The sequence below is a fragment of the Balaenoptera borealis genome (genome assembly GCF_965194805.1).
Source record: "Balaenoptera borealis genome assembly, chromosome: 2".
Classification (NCBI taxonomy): domain Eukaryota; kingdom Metazoa; phylum Chordata; class Mammalia; order Artiodactyla; family Balaenopteridae; genus Balaenoptera; species Balaenoptera borealis.
Window position 1 is genome coordinate 54,054,641 of NC_138867.1, and position 14,035 is coordinate 54,068,675.

Below are 14,035 nucleotides of genomic sequence, written 5' to 3' on the forward strand. Positions count from 1 at the left end.
GTCAGATTATTTCTAGGGCTGATGGATTTTCCAGTGTGTTTTTCCTTCTGTTTGATTTAGAAATTAGAAGAACAAGTTATCAAAATCAGGTTCTCTGTGCTTATTTCAACCAACTGACTTGTTCTCCAGACTTTATGTTTCTAGATTGCATACTACCTTACACATATGCACTGAAAGACATTGATGTAATTTAGGCCACCGTCCCTTCCCCCCACCCTTCGCCCCCAAAACACCACCTCCAGGACACTTACATTCTATAGACTAACCTTTCCAATCCCTGCATCTTCAGTCCCACCCTACCCAGGCTGTTAGGTCCCTGTAAGTCTCCTTCCATTCCCTGGCCACCCCACTTAGAACGATCAACCACTAACTTGTTCTCATAAATACCCTGACTCCTGCATGACCTTCAGCCAGTGCCCAGCCCTGGATTCCTCTACCGTCTCGTTTAGAGATGGTGACCTTGGGATTCAGTCTTCTGGGGAAGATCGTGCGGCTCCACTTAATGCCCCACTGCAGAGTCACGCTGTCGAACCTGCATTGGACCCCCCAGTGTGACTCCACAGCCCTGCTCTACTTACCTTATTGGGGTCCCCACCCTCTCTCTCTCTCTCAGCAGATGCTCTCTCCTCTGTACTAAGAACATTAAGATTATTGAAAGTGAGTACCTTCATCTTTCTTTCTCTTTCTGTACTTCAATATTTATCTTCTTTCCTCCTATCTCAGGAGACATGTCTGTAATTCTAAGACTTACTGGTTTGCCATCTCAGGAAAAAAACTTACCACTGACTCTGATAATCTCAGTGCTACTACTCAGTTGTTCTTCCTTTCACAGCCTACTCTCTTGGTGTAAGAAACAGTTTCTGCAAACCTCTGTTTCCTGGCTTTTGCCTCCACCAACTGAACTGGAAAGTTACCCTCCCTCCAGAGTTACCTACCACTGATGATCCAATAGCCAACTCCCAAAGGCCCTCATCTACCTTTTGTTTTACTTTCTGCTTCTTGGTATTCCTCTCTTTGTCACAGCCCTTAGCTTTGCAAACAAATCCCTCTGCACTTCCCAGAACTCCCAGTGTGTCAGCCAAATTTGTATGTTCCCTTGCGTCTTTCCTCCTTCGCAAATTTATTCATTGTACTTCTTCCACCTAAAACGTATGCCTTCCTTGTCTATGCCTGTCCAAAATCGTACCATTCATAAAGGCCCTATTCAAATGAAATCTTCCACATCATCGAAATCAGAAGTGATCTTTCCACTCTCTGAACAGAAGAGTGAACTTGGGCATGGGGTAAGGGTTTCAATAAGCTTTTTCTTGTGTCTGGAATGTTTAATATAACTATTATACAAAATGAAAAAAATCAGTTTATAAAATATTTTACACCGTAGAACGCAAGTTTTGATTTTAAAATATACATTCAGGAAAAAAAGTACATCAAAATGTTGTCAGTTGTTATCTTTGAGTGGTTAAGTTTCTGAGTATTAAATATTTTTCTGTACTTTTTATGGCGCTTTTTCATATTTTTACATAGAGCATGAATTATTGTAGAAATCAGAAAACAATGTGTAGAGAGACACAAGGTCCAGATATGCAGAGGTACAATTATGACCTCCACTCACTCTTAGTAGTTGGCGAGGCTTCCTGGCGTAATTGCTACAGCACCTCTTTCACCGCCCCTGGTCCGCTCACATGACCACATCCCCAGGAGCCTCCACTGTCTCCTCTCCTCTTCCGGCTGTCAAGGTAACAGCCAAAGTACTGATCCCAGTGGATCCCAAGGAACTTGCAGGTCCAGCAGGAGCGATCCCTGCCATTATGCTTCTACGTACCTCCTGTTTTCTCAGGCTTCACAGCTTGGCAGGCAGCCAGCCTACTCTTAATTCAGACAGAAGGTCTGGGTTGAATGTGGAGAAAGCAAGATTCCCTACAACTTGGAGTTGTTGCCTTGTGATGTTAAAAACAGTTTTCAGTTTTACTAAAATTCTGAATTCAGCTGTACTATGTATTATTACTCATCTTATGCCAGGAAGCTGGCTTTAATCCCTTCTTTTTTCCTTCCTATTAAATACTCTGGACTATCATGTCATTTCTTGCTCCCCTGCTGTCAACAGCGATAGTGAGTCTGGCTCCAGTGGCCAAGGAGAATCCCATTGCACCCAACCTCACGCTCTTCACTGCTGTGGCAGTTACAGGAATAGCTTTTTATTTTTTATTTATTTATTTATTTTTGGCTGCGTTGGGTCTTCATTGCTGTGCGTCGGGCTTTCTCTAGTTGTGGTGAGCGGGGGCTACTCTTCGTTGTGGTGTGCAGGCTTCTCATTGCGGTGACTTCTCTTGTTGCGGAGCACGGGCTCTAGGCGCATGGGCTTCAGTAGTTGTGGCTCGCGGGCTCTAGAGCTCAGGCTCAGTAGTTGTGGTACACAAGCTTAGTTGCTCCGCGGCATGTGGGATCTTCCTGGACCAGGGCTTGAACTCGTGTCTCCTGCATGGCAGGTGGATTCTTAACCACTGCGCCACCAGGGAAGCCCAGGAACAGCTTTTTAAATAGCCATTCTATTCCCTCCTACAGTGTACTGCTTGTTTGGTTTTGTTTTAATTTTTTTTTATTTTTACAAATGTTTGCTCTAAAATAACACCCAATTTACACAATTCAAATATCCATTTATTTAAAATTAACACTTTGGAATAACAACCCTATTCTACAAAAAAACTTCAGTCATTATTACAACTATGTTGTGATGAAGGGAAAGAATTTTTGTGGTATAAAGAAATACTGAATTTGATCTGAAGTCATGGGAATCAGAGCAGTCACAATATATCATGCAGACTTTGTTGTCTCAAGGCCCCTCACACTCCCTAGTGTATATTTGGAGCATTTTGAGAAGATAGCAGGATGCCCCTTCAAGGAGTCAGTGCCTGCTCTTCTTAGTCCCCAGCTCTAGAGAGGCTGGGGGCTGAAAGATCATGTATTGTTGACATTATTGTTCATGGTCATTAGTATCGACAAAAGAACACCTCCAGGCCCTCCTTCTGTAACCTCTTACCATCCTGCAAAGCCCAGGGTCTGGTTGAGAACCATTTCAGATCTTAACAAGCAGAACTGTAGAAAGTGTGCTACTCACTGGGGAAACAGTAATGGGACGGGTCAAATACAAACCTGCAGCCTTCTGAATATCAAATGTTAGCAATAGAATATTTTACAGTACAATCGTTTTTATTGTTTCGATGGCCTCTATCAAAGTGTTAGAACTGGCCACTTACCTGTAATAGCCTAAAAGTTTGCTACCTCTGGTTTTATCTGTAATTTTCTATGTTCTTCATAGTAAATAGGTGTAACATCTTGACTGTTTAATTAGTTTGTTAAATATTACCTAAAGCCTTCTTTTCTAGTAAACATGGAGAAGTTGTCTCAACAGACGTACCTTTTACTTTTCCAACTCATCTCTTAAATAACTATGGAAGGGAGCTGCTTGGGAGTAACATTTTCCAGCAAACTCTAGCTCTTTCAGGAGCACTTTAAGGTTGCCAAATGTAGTTTCAAAATCTAGCAGCTAATCGTAGTGTTGAAAGAATGAGGGCATTTTAACTAGGGCCATTTCTTTTTTTCTCTTTTTTTAAAAATTAATTAATTAATTAATTGATTTTGTCTGCGTTGGGTCTTCGTTGCTGCGGGCGGGCTTTCTCTAGTTGCAGCAATCAGGGGCTACTCTTCGTTGCAGTGTGCAGGCTTCTCATTGTGGTGGCTTCTCTTGTGGAGCACGGGCTCCAGGAGCGCAGGCTTCAGTAGTTGTGGCGCACGGGCTTCAGTGGTTGTGGCTTGTGGGCTCTAGAGCGCAGGCTTCAGTAGTTGTGGCGCACGGGCTTCAGTGGTTGTGGCTTGTGGGCTCTAGAGCACAGGCTCAGTAGTTGTGGCTCACGGGCTTAGTTGCTCTGCAGCATGTGGGATCTTCCCAGACCAGGGCTCGAACCCGTGTCCCCTGCATTGGCAGGCGGATTCTTAACCACTGCGCCAGTAGGGAAGCCCAGGCCATTTCTTTTTATAAGGCAACTTCATTGTGGGAAATTTTCCTAAAAGGTAATAGACACTGTGGATTCAAAGGCAATTATATTGTTAAGCTAGAATGATGTTCCTCCTCTTCTGCATTTAGAGTAATTGCTAAGCTTTGTTTTTTTCCATCAGTGAAGAAGAAATACAAGCAAGTATCACATGCAGAAAGGAATACTGAGAAAGTCAAGACAGTTAAGTGTAACTATCCACAATGCCATATGGAAGGAGCTAGATCTTACATTCAATAACAGACACAGAAACATAGGAAGAATCTTGGTTAAATAAGGAAAAGAATTACCTGACAGAAAGTGTTTTATAAAGCTAAGTATTCCAGGACTCTTCAAACAGAATCCTAGGACCAATTCCTGCTGTAATATGTTGCTAAGAGAGAATATGAAATTCCTCTCATGACGGTCCTTACAAATGGATTAAATTCTGCTTCAGCTTCCCGGTCTACCACCCCAAAGCTGATTTTTCTTACACTTCAACCTTTTCTAACAGCATTAAATTTTGCCTGATTTAAGGGACAAAGGAAGGAAATGGGATTGATTTCCAACCTACTTTTTGAATATTTACAATGCCAGACCTTCTAAGCCTTGAATCCCAACCAGCTGGAAGCAGTTTTTCTTCCTTTTTGTGTTCCTACAGCCCTTCTTTGTGTTTCTCTTAGAGCTCTAATAATCTGCCTTGTTAATTGTCTATTTCTTTATCTCACCTCCTAGATCATAAGGCTCTTGTAATAGGAACTGTTTTGTTCATCTTGGTGTTCATCCTCTGCTTCAGAACATTTAACTATTATTGGGCCCAACTGGTAGTTGCTCCAACTGCTTCCACTTGTCTGTCCCCCTACTACACACGACTTCCCAGGGTGCCTTTTTTGTCCAGATCTCCTCCCTCCCCATAATTATTTATTCTTCCATCCTCACAAATTGAAACTTCGCTTAAGGTTTCCAGAAGACCTCTTTCACTCAAGGGAAGATTCCTACCACCATTCTTTGTTTCCATCACCACCAATCTTTCACTCTCTCCCTCCTTCCTGTATGTTGTCAAAGGTATCCTTTTTCTGCCCTCAACCTCCCCACCCTCACTCATAAAAAACAAAGTATGTGCTGTTGGAAAGGAGTTTACAGATGAGTTGCGGAAGGAAAGGTTTCAAAGTCCACTTTAAAAGCGAGCTGGTGAGGCTGGGAGGTGCCTGATCGTCATCACCTGCCCTTGGGCGGATGCTTTCTGCCCTGTTGCTTGTTACTCAGTGTAGGAAGGAGATACCTGGCTCCACTCCCTGTCTGTCACAAGAGGAAGGAGAAAGAAGGGAGGGTTGGAAGGCTGTGGGAGCTTGCATGTGCTCCTTCAGAGAAGCCAGAGATGGCAGGAGACCCAATCTGTTTCCCAATTTATGTGTTCTCATTGTTGGTAGATGATGGGTGTCCTTCATTCGGATAATTATGATTGCTCTTAAAATATTACCTCAAATAAAGGGCATAGATTCTTGCATAAAATGAGTGCCTTGTCTCTTCTTAGTATTCCTACTGAACTATATCCTCTATTTTATACTAATAGTGGAGATGAAATCTCTTGTGCTTTTTTCTAGCTTTATTAGGAGACAGAACTAATTTTAAGGAAATGCTGAAAACGGGAATGCATTTGTTTCCCTGACTGTGTATAAGTGACTGAACTTAGGGGCGGTGTGAGGAGAAGGGAGATGAAAGGAGGGGTGGATGACTACTTAAGTTTATTGAATACCACCACATGGCAGGAATGATTCTAGGGAGCAGGCAAGGCACTAAAATCATCTCCTCTAATTCCTCATACACCGAGGGAGGTAGGCATATTCCCACTTTACAGGTAAGGAAACCAAGGCCCAAGGCCACATAGGTGAGGGTGAAGCTGAGATTCAAACCTGGGCCTGACTCCAAAACTCCTGATCCTGCTTTAGAAAACATCAGTGTTGGGGAATTTCCTGGCAGTCCAGTGGTTAGGACTCCACGCTTCCACTGCAGGGGGCACAGGTTCGATCCCTGGTCAGGGAACTAAGACCCCACATTGCTGCATGGCCTGGCAATCAATCAATCAATCAATCATCTGATCATTTTTAAAAAAAGAAAAAGAAGGACTTCCCTGGTGGCGCAGTGGTTAAGAATCCTCCTGCCAATGCAGGAGACACAGGTTCCAGCCCTGGTCCGGGAAGATCCCACATGCCGTGGAGCAGCTAAGCCCATGCGCCACAACTACTGAGCCTGCGCTCTAGAGCCCGCGAGCCACAACTACTGAGTCCACATGCCACAACTACTGAAGCCCACACACCTAGAGCCCGTGCTCCGAAACAAGAGAAGCCACCGCAAGGAGAAGCCCGCACACCACAACGAAGAGTAGCCTCCGCTCACCACAACTAGAAAAAGCCGGCGCGCAGCAACAAAGACCCAACACAGCCAAAAATAAATAAAATTTTAAAAATAAATAGATAAAAATAAATAAATAGATAAAGAAAAAGAAAAGAAGGAAAGAAAACATCAGTGTTAGAGAGGACTTGCACAGTTGCCAAAAGATACATGTTAACCTTCCAGGAGTAAAAACCACAGAGGTGACTGCTGCTGATTTTCCTTCCCTGAACTAAGAGGAGCTCCTGTGCTATGCAGATCCCCCTGAACGATTTTTTTAGCATGAAAACTTTTAGTGGTTGCCTTAGAGCTTCTCTTCCTGCTTTGCTCAGCGTTACAGTTCCTTAATTATATAAACAGAGTAGAACAATTCACAGCAAAGACTCCTTCCACCTGTGGCATATGTCTCCCAAACAGTGTTCTCTCGCCCAGAGAAGCCGGTACCTTCCTAACACACAAATTTGCTTAACTTTTTTTTTTTTTTAAAGAAAAGCAAGATCCGATTACCAAAATGACTCTTAAACTCTCCTCCAAACTTCATTGCAAAGGAAATGAAACTATTAAAAGACGATTGCTCTGTAATTCAGGAAATTGAATCAACTTGTTTGGAGCTATAAACAGGGGAGGACTTGCACTGCCTTGAGCCACATATTGTGAGACGAAACGGTGCCCTGCTCCACAGTGATTTTACGGCAGAGGAGGCATGAGCTGGCTCTTCACTGCTACATGCAGGTCCTCTAACGCTTGCTTTTCTTTACTACCAACATCTACAGTTCTCTGTACAAAATGAGAATATTCTGGCAGATGTCCACATTTTGGTGATAATTTTTTTTTACTTTATTTAAATTTTCATTACTGTTCCTATAATATTTGTGCAATGAAGTATGTCTTTTTAATAAATAAAAGACTCTCAGATCTTGAGCATTAAGAATTTCTGCAGGTAAATATTTTTTTTTTTTTTTGGTAAAGATTGACGTTTCTTTTTATTATTTATTTATTTATTTATTTATTTATTTATTATTTATGGCTGTGTTGGGTCTTCGTTTCTGTGTGAGGGCTTTCTCCAGTTGCGGCAAGCGGGGGCCACTCTTCATCGCAGTGCGCGGGCCTCTCATTATCGCGGCCTCTCTTGTTGCGGAGCACAGGCTCCAGACGCGCAGACTCAGTAGTTGTGGCTCACGGGCCCAGTTGCTCCGCGGCATGTGGGATCCTCCCGGACCAGGGCTCGAATCCATGTCCCCTGCATTGACAGGCAGATTCTCAACCACTGCGCCACCAGGGAAGCCCTCTGCAGGTAAATATTAATAATTGAGGTTACATGATAGGTACAAGAGGGTTCACTATACTGTTCTCTCTACTATTAATTTTTCCGTAACAAGTGGTTTAAAATATTTTTATCATTCAGATCAATTTAATTCATATTTTCTAAGTTCTTCCTATACTGCTTTGTCCAGAGATAACTGCCCTTCCTTACCCCACCCACTAATCTAACACTGGTCAAATTTAGACACATTGGGCAATGAAAGAAAGGGAAGCGGGGTAAGCTGTGTTGGGCTCAAGAGCTCTGATCTGCTACTTCTTAGAATAATAAAGTCTATGATGAGAATAGCCATCACTCATATTTTAGGTTCTATATCGCTACTCTAACAGTAATTAATTGATGCAGACCAAGCAAGAAATGACATATCTTTTTTTTTTTTTCCTAAACAAAATTAGATCTAGCTCTAAACTGTCATTACCAGGGTTTTCAGGAAGTCCAATATCAGTGATTACAGGCCCACACTTTTTAAGAAAATTTTCTCAAAGCTTGTAAATAAGGCAACAAGATTGCTACTCGCTAGGCCCCAGACCTGTATAATAGCCACATGTAGCTACTGAGCCATTGAAATGTGGCCAGTGCTTCTGAAGAATTGAATTGAGATGTGCTGTAAATGTAAAAAACACACTAGATTTTGAAGACATACCACAAAAAATAAATCTCAATAGCAGTCTATACTGATACATGTTGAAATGATAACATTATAGATATACTGGTTTAAATAAAATATTTCATTAAAATTACTTTTACCTATTTTCCTCCCTTTTTTAATGCAATTACTAGAACATTTAAAGATATATATGGACCACATTATATTTCTACTGGACAGTGCTCTCTAGAGTTTATAGGAAGTAACTTTGACTAATTGTTTACTCCTGATGAAGGCCCATCTGTGAAGTTAGCTCTTTGCCTGTAGATCATTAATAAGTTGAAGATTATTTCTGTTTATAACTAAAAGATAACCCGGAAAGTTTTGATTTTACAACCCTTGTAAAACATTAAGTAGGTTTGTATCTAACCTGGTGGATTTCATTCATCAACATTTTATTTTCCTTAACAGTTTGACTAGACTTATCTCTGATGGTTGTACCAAGCAGAATCATTGTCATAAATCAAAAATGAGACTACTTTTGTCTCCAGAAATTCTCAAGCTATTTATGTACTTGGAGAGACTATTAGTGATTGTTCAAATGATATAATGGATATAAATTTGAGTGTTACTCTGTGAACTATTTTATGCGTAGATTTAGAATTAGGCTTCACTGAATTGTCTTGCCTTTCTTTCCTAAAAGGACGGTGAAAATATTGAATAATGCTGATACTGAATTACAGTTGTTTTCTTTTGCTTTATCTGCTCATGTATGTGTGTAAATAAAGGCAGAAGAACTATGATGTGTTTTAAAATTCCAGACCTTGTCCCCAAAGAAAACTTTACAAAGGTCCTCCTTCCCCATGCTGGGCCCACAGAAATGTCCTACCCTACACCATGGGACATGTGCTGTTGCCTTACCCCCATCCATAAGGAAAAAGGGTTTTTTTACTGAGCCCCTCATAAAAATATAGCAGAAGCCATTTTGACAGTAGCTGGGCTACTGTTTCCAGGTATACTGAACCCCTGTTTGTAGCCTAATTGAACACTTGCTTTACTAACCCTTTTGAAATCGCATTTGGGATGGGGTGGCAAATAAGAGCCTGTTCTATCTTCCATTTGGCTATTTTTTGTTTGTCTGTTTGCTCACATAGTCAGCATGCTGCTAAGAGTCTAAGGAGACAAGACAGCAATAAAGGGAAGTGTGGAAGACCAAGGTCTAAGCTCCAGATCTCTTAGCTACCAAAGTAAATAAATAATACAGAGCTGCAGTCTAGGTGAGGGGGAACATCCAGACAAAGCTGAAGTCCCTTTTTCTCTTCTCTTTCGTATCTAGAGATTTGGGAAATTGCTATGACCATGAATTATTAGGCATGTTTTATTTTATCAGGTTGGAATGAAATACAGAAACCTAATCCTGAAACCTGGGGGATCTATGGACGGCATGGACATGCTCCAGAATTTCTTGAAACGTGAGCCAAACCAAAAAGCGTTCCTAATGAGTAGAGGTCTGCATGCTCCGTAAACTGGGGATCTTTGGGAGCAGTCCATGTCTGGAGGACAAGCTGACATCATCTTGTATTACTGGCCTGGAAACTGAAGGGAGTTTTGCAAATGAAAATGTAGATTTCTATTGACTTCCTTTTGTTTTTTGATTTGAAAAATTATACAGATGTAAATGGAATTATAAATACTGTGACCTAAGAAAAGACCCATTAGAAAATAATTGTACTATAAAATTTCATAAAAATGGATTTGATTTCATTTTATAAAAGTTTCATATGAATGTAATTTGATTTTTTTACTGTTGTAATCTAGATTACTATTATCTAAGAATTTTTAAATTGAATCATATACATTATATACTTTGATCCTTCTTATATCTTGAAGTTTTGTACTTGGGATTTCTGAACTGATAAATGAATCACCACGTTCCTCTGTTAAATATTGTCTCGGAGCCTTGCATCCACTTTGACTCTGTCTCCCAGTAAAGTGTGACTGACCTCTTTGCCTGCGTACCTCAGGGCCCGGGGAATATGCCTCAGTAATGCATTTATCTTTGTATTTCAGGCCTCCTGATTTCCAACTTTCTGCCACACTTGAATAATGTTACTCCAATTGGTTTAGTCTTTTCTGTCTAACGTCCAGTCAGAGAACACCAGAAAATTATGAGTTTTAGCTGAAATTACCTAATGCATATTGCAGGTTTTAATATCTTGTATTAGAGAATTTTGGATCTTGGATTAGAGGTTCATTTCCACTTCAGCATACAAGAGTGTCAGGCTTTCTGCATATTTGCCAATTAGAACACTAAAGCAAGTCCAAGGACATTTTTCTCTTCTCATGTTTCTAATAAGTGGTAGGGACTTTGCCTCCTTTACTGTACCCCTCACCCGAAGTGGCAGGTGGACCTGTCACAAGGTCTACCTCGAGTGCCACAGGAAGAGAGCTGAAGCTGATGTAGAGCATGAAGAGTCCAGGAACTCCAGGAGAGGAGTGGGGTCTGCACAGAAGTGTCTGAGGACGGCTGCCCCAAGTGTTATGTGTGCTGCCACTCAGCCATGGCGAGGAGGCTCTTCCATGGCTTATTTTGTCTGGTGATTGTAAGTGAACCTTTGGATCACTTTAATTCTCTTTACTGTAGGCCTAAATTCCAATTCTGCAGCAGACCAGGAAACTCACATACTTATTTTTCCTCTAGGAGTCTACTCAATAAAGAAACCAAAACAGGATAATTTTTTTTTTTTAATTAAAAAAAAGTAACTTTGAATGTATGCATTCTTCACAGGACTTCTAATTGTTGTCCAGTGTTTACCTGAGGTATGACTTTGCTGGCCAGGAACAAAATTAGAACCTTTCCATTCTCTAGTCCAAATGGACTTTGTGCTAAATAAAAAAAAAAGATTATGCTGTATAGTCAAACTGTAGACAGCAGGAAAAATCAAGAGCTGTAGAGACACAGAAGAAAATTCAGGTTATTATTGTCAAGCAAATACCCTTAACATCACAGGAAATCCCACCCTCCCTTCTGAGACGATTGCCTGGCCCTCTCTCCCCGACATTTGTTCAGCATCACCACCTCAGGTCCGTGAAGCTGGTTTTTTTGGGGGGAAGGGGGTTGGTCTGAGCAATGTATGATACTTTTCTCATATTGGTTTTTTTCCAGACTGTTCTGTCTTGCAGTTTCAGGCAAAAACTCTCTTCAGCTTTTTCTATCGTCCAATGCGTCTCCTTAACAATAACTTTATCATTTTAAATCTTAACTTATTTCACATAGAAAAACTAATACTTGGTGTGAAAAAGGCTGCACACAATAAAATTACATTATTATCCATGAGAATGAACTCACATTTCTTTCATACTTTAATGTTAAAACTGAAATGCATAAGAAAACAAAAGTGCTGTGGTGTTCTTTTTATTTAGGGTTCACATCCAGTATTTAGAATCTACCAAAGAACATAATGTCCATCGACAGATGAATGGGTAAAGAAGATGTAGTACATATATACAATGGAATACTACTCAGCCATAAAAACGAACGAAATAATGCCATTTGCAGCAACATGGATGCAACTAGAGATTATCATAGTAAGTGAAGTAAGTCAGAAAGGCAAAGACAAATACCACATGATATGACTTATAGGTGGAATCTAAAATATGACACAAATGAACCTATGAAACAGAAACAGAATCACGGACATAGAGAACAGACTGGTGGTTGCCAAGGGGGAGGGGTTGGGGGAGGGGTGGAGTGAGAAGTTGGGGTTAGCAGATGTAAGCTTTTATATATAGAATGGATAAACAACAAAGTCCTACTGTATAGCACAGAGAACTATATTCAATAGCCTATGATAAACCATAATGGAAAAGAATATTAAAGAATGTATATATATGTATAACTGAATCACTTTGCTATACAGCAGAAATTAACACAACATTGTAAATCAACTATACTTCAATAAAAAAAATTTTTAAATCAAATCTACCAAAGAACAGCAATAAATCAAATACTCATTAAGAAATATTCTCTAACATAATTCAAAACTAAGGACCTATTTTTTAAAGCCTTTTTGAATGTGGCCATCCATCTGCTGCTTTTTTTCCTAGATCAGAACATAGAGTGTCGGTGAGTATTCTGAATGGTGGAAAACTATAAAAATTGTAATTCACCAACCTACACTTTAGATTTATGGACTGACACACATATAATAAAGTCTCCTTGGTTATTGATACAGGAGATTTGGGCCTGTTTCAGGTTTTAGGGCAGTCATTTCACTGAGGGCAAGTTCTTAAACATCTTAGGTGTGGTAGGCTTGGTTCCTAAAGGTTTAATTTTAAGATGCTACAGAGAAGAGAAAGAAAAGTCCTAATGTAATGCCACCTGATATAGATTTTTTTTTCCTCTAGTACAAATGTTGCGTGTTACCTAGGTAAAGAACTAAAAATTCTCTTGAAGAGTATTTACACCAAAATCTTGCCTTTCTAAACTACTATGATGAAGTATAGCTCTTTACACCTGACAAACAGCATTGTGTAAGAGACCAAAATCAAAAAAATAGCAGAAAACAGCTCTTAAAAGTTTTTGATACCATGATTTTTTATTTGTAGGGAATTTACCTTAATTAGTAGGGAATGACTTAACTTTCTACTTTACCATTTTGCCTTTAGCCTTTGTGTAGGAATTAAGGTGTATAGTGATCCTGTCTCCCCAGTGAATCTGCTGGTTTGTTTATGACCATTTTTAATTTTTTCCTTTTCTGTCATTTAAAAGAAGAATTTTTCATGCTTGGAGAAAATTTAATTAAAATACTAATCCCCCGAATTGGGTTTCGGCATAGTTAGCTGATCCCCAAAGAGTGTTAAAAGAGAAACCCTATCCCATCTGACTAGATGCAATGACCAAGGTTTCTTTCTTCCCTCAACACAACATTATTACAGTTATGTCTCTCATCTGAAACTGGATAGCCCTTCAAAATTGAATATGCCTTCTCTTATGAACATTTGATGAGAATAAAAGCAAAAAAGACATACATGCTTTCATTTTCTTTGAAAAGCAGTCGATGTCCAAAGTTTACTTTTTCAGTTTATTTTTAATGGAGAAATTTCCACTAGAAACAAATCCACCTAAGTGATTATCTAGTACCAACTGTATCAAGGCAAAGGGTAAAAGTTATAAAATCTAAATACTAGGTTAAGGTAGCCTTTTCCAACATACCCACAATAATGCTAGATAAATGGATACTTGTTAAAAAATTTTTTGAAAAATTGGGGTAATGAACACAACAACCCTTCAAACATGCCTCTCCAGTGAATGATTCTTGAGTTTTTATTTCACTGCATTTACCTTGTAGTTTCCTTTCCTGATAAAATATAGGTCCAGTGCATCTGGTCCACTATGTATGTACAAAGGAAGAGGTGAATATGACCCAGGCTCTCTTGTTTCTGCCCATATGAGCTGAAACCCATTCCAGCTGCTTATTTCATAGAGCTTGGGGGCTCACCTAAAATTTTACTGCCATGATAAAATGTCACTAGCATTTGTTGTCAGAGACACTGTATGGCTTAGAATGGTTTAAAGGTATGGTGTTCACTGAATCCAACAAGACACTTGACACCTTGATGGATGTCTTTAAGGCTAAGATGAAGGATACGACAGGATAATCGTTAGCCAGCTGGATTTCCAGCTATTGAAACAACCTGAACGAGCTG

The 14,035-nt window shown here is 40.0% G+C and overlaps 1 protein-coding gene across 4 annotated transcripts in view; it reads left to right on the forward strand.

The window, feature by feature from the left end:
- NLN (neurolysin) overlaps positions 1-11,666 on the forward strand; it is a 98,102-nt gene extending 86,436 nt beyond the window's left edge. For all 4 annotated transcript variants that reach the window (XM_082373624.1, XM_082373627.1, XM_082373628.1 and 1 more), the window contains one exon: positions 9,717-11,666. In XM_082373624.1, coding sequence (XP_082229750.1) covers positions 9,717-9,851 — 135 coding nt within the window. In that variant the 3' untranslated portion in view covers positions 9,852-11,666. The remainder of the gene's footprint in view (positions 1-9,716) is intronic.
- The last annotated feature ends 2,369 nt before the right edge of the window (positions 11,667-14,035 follow it).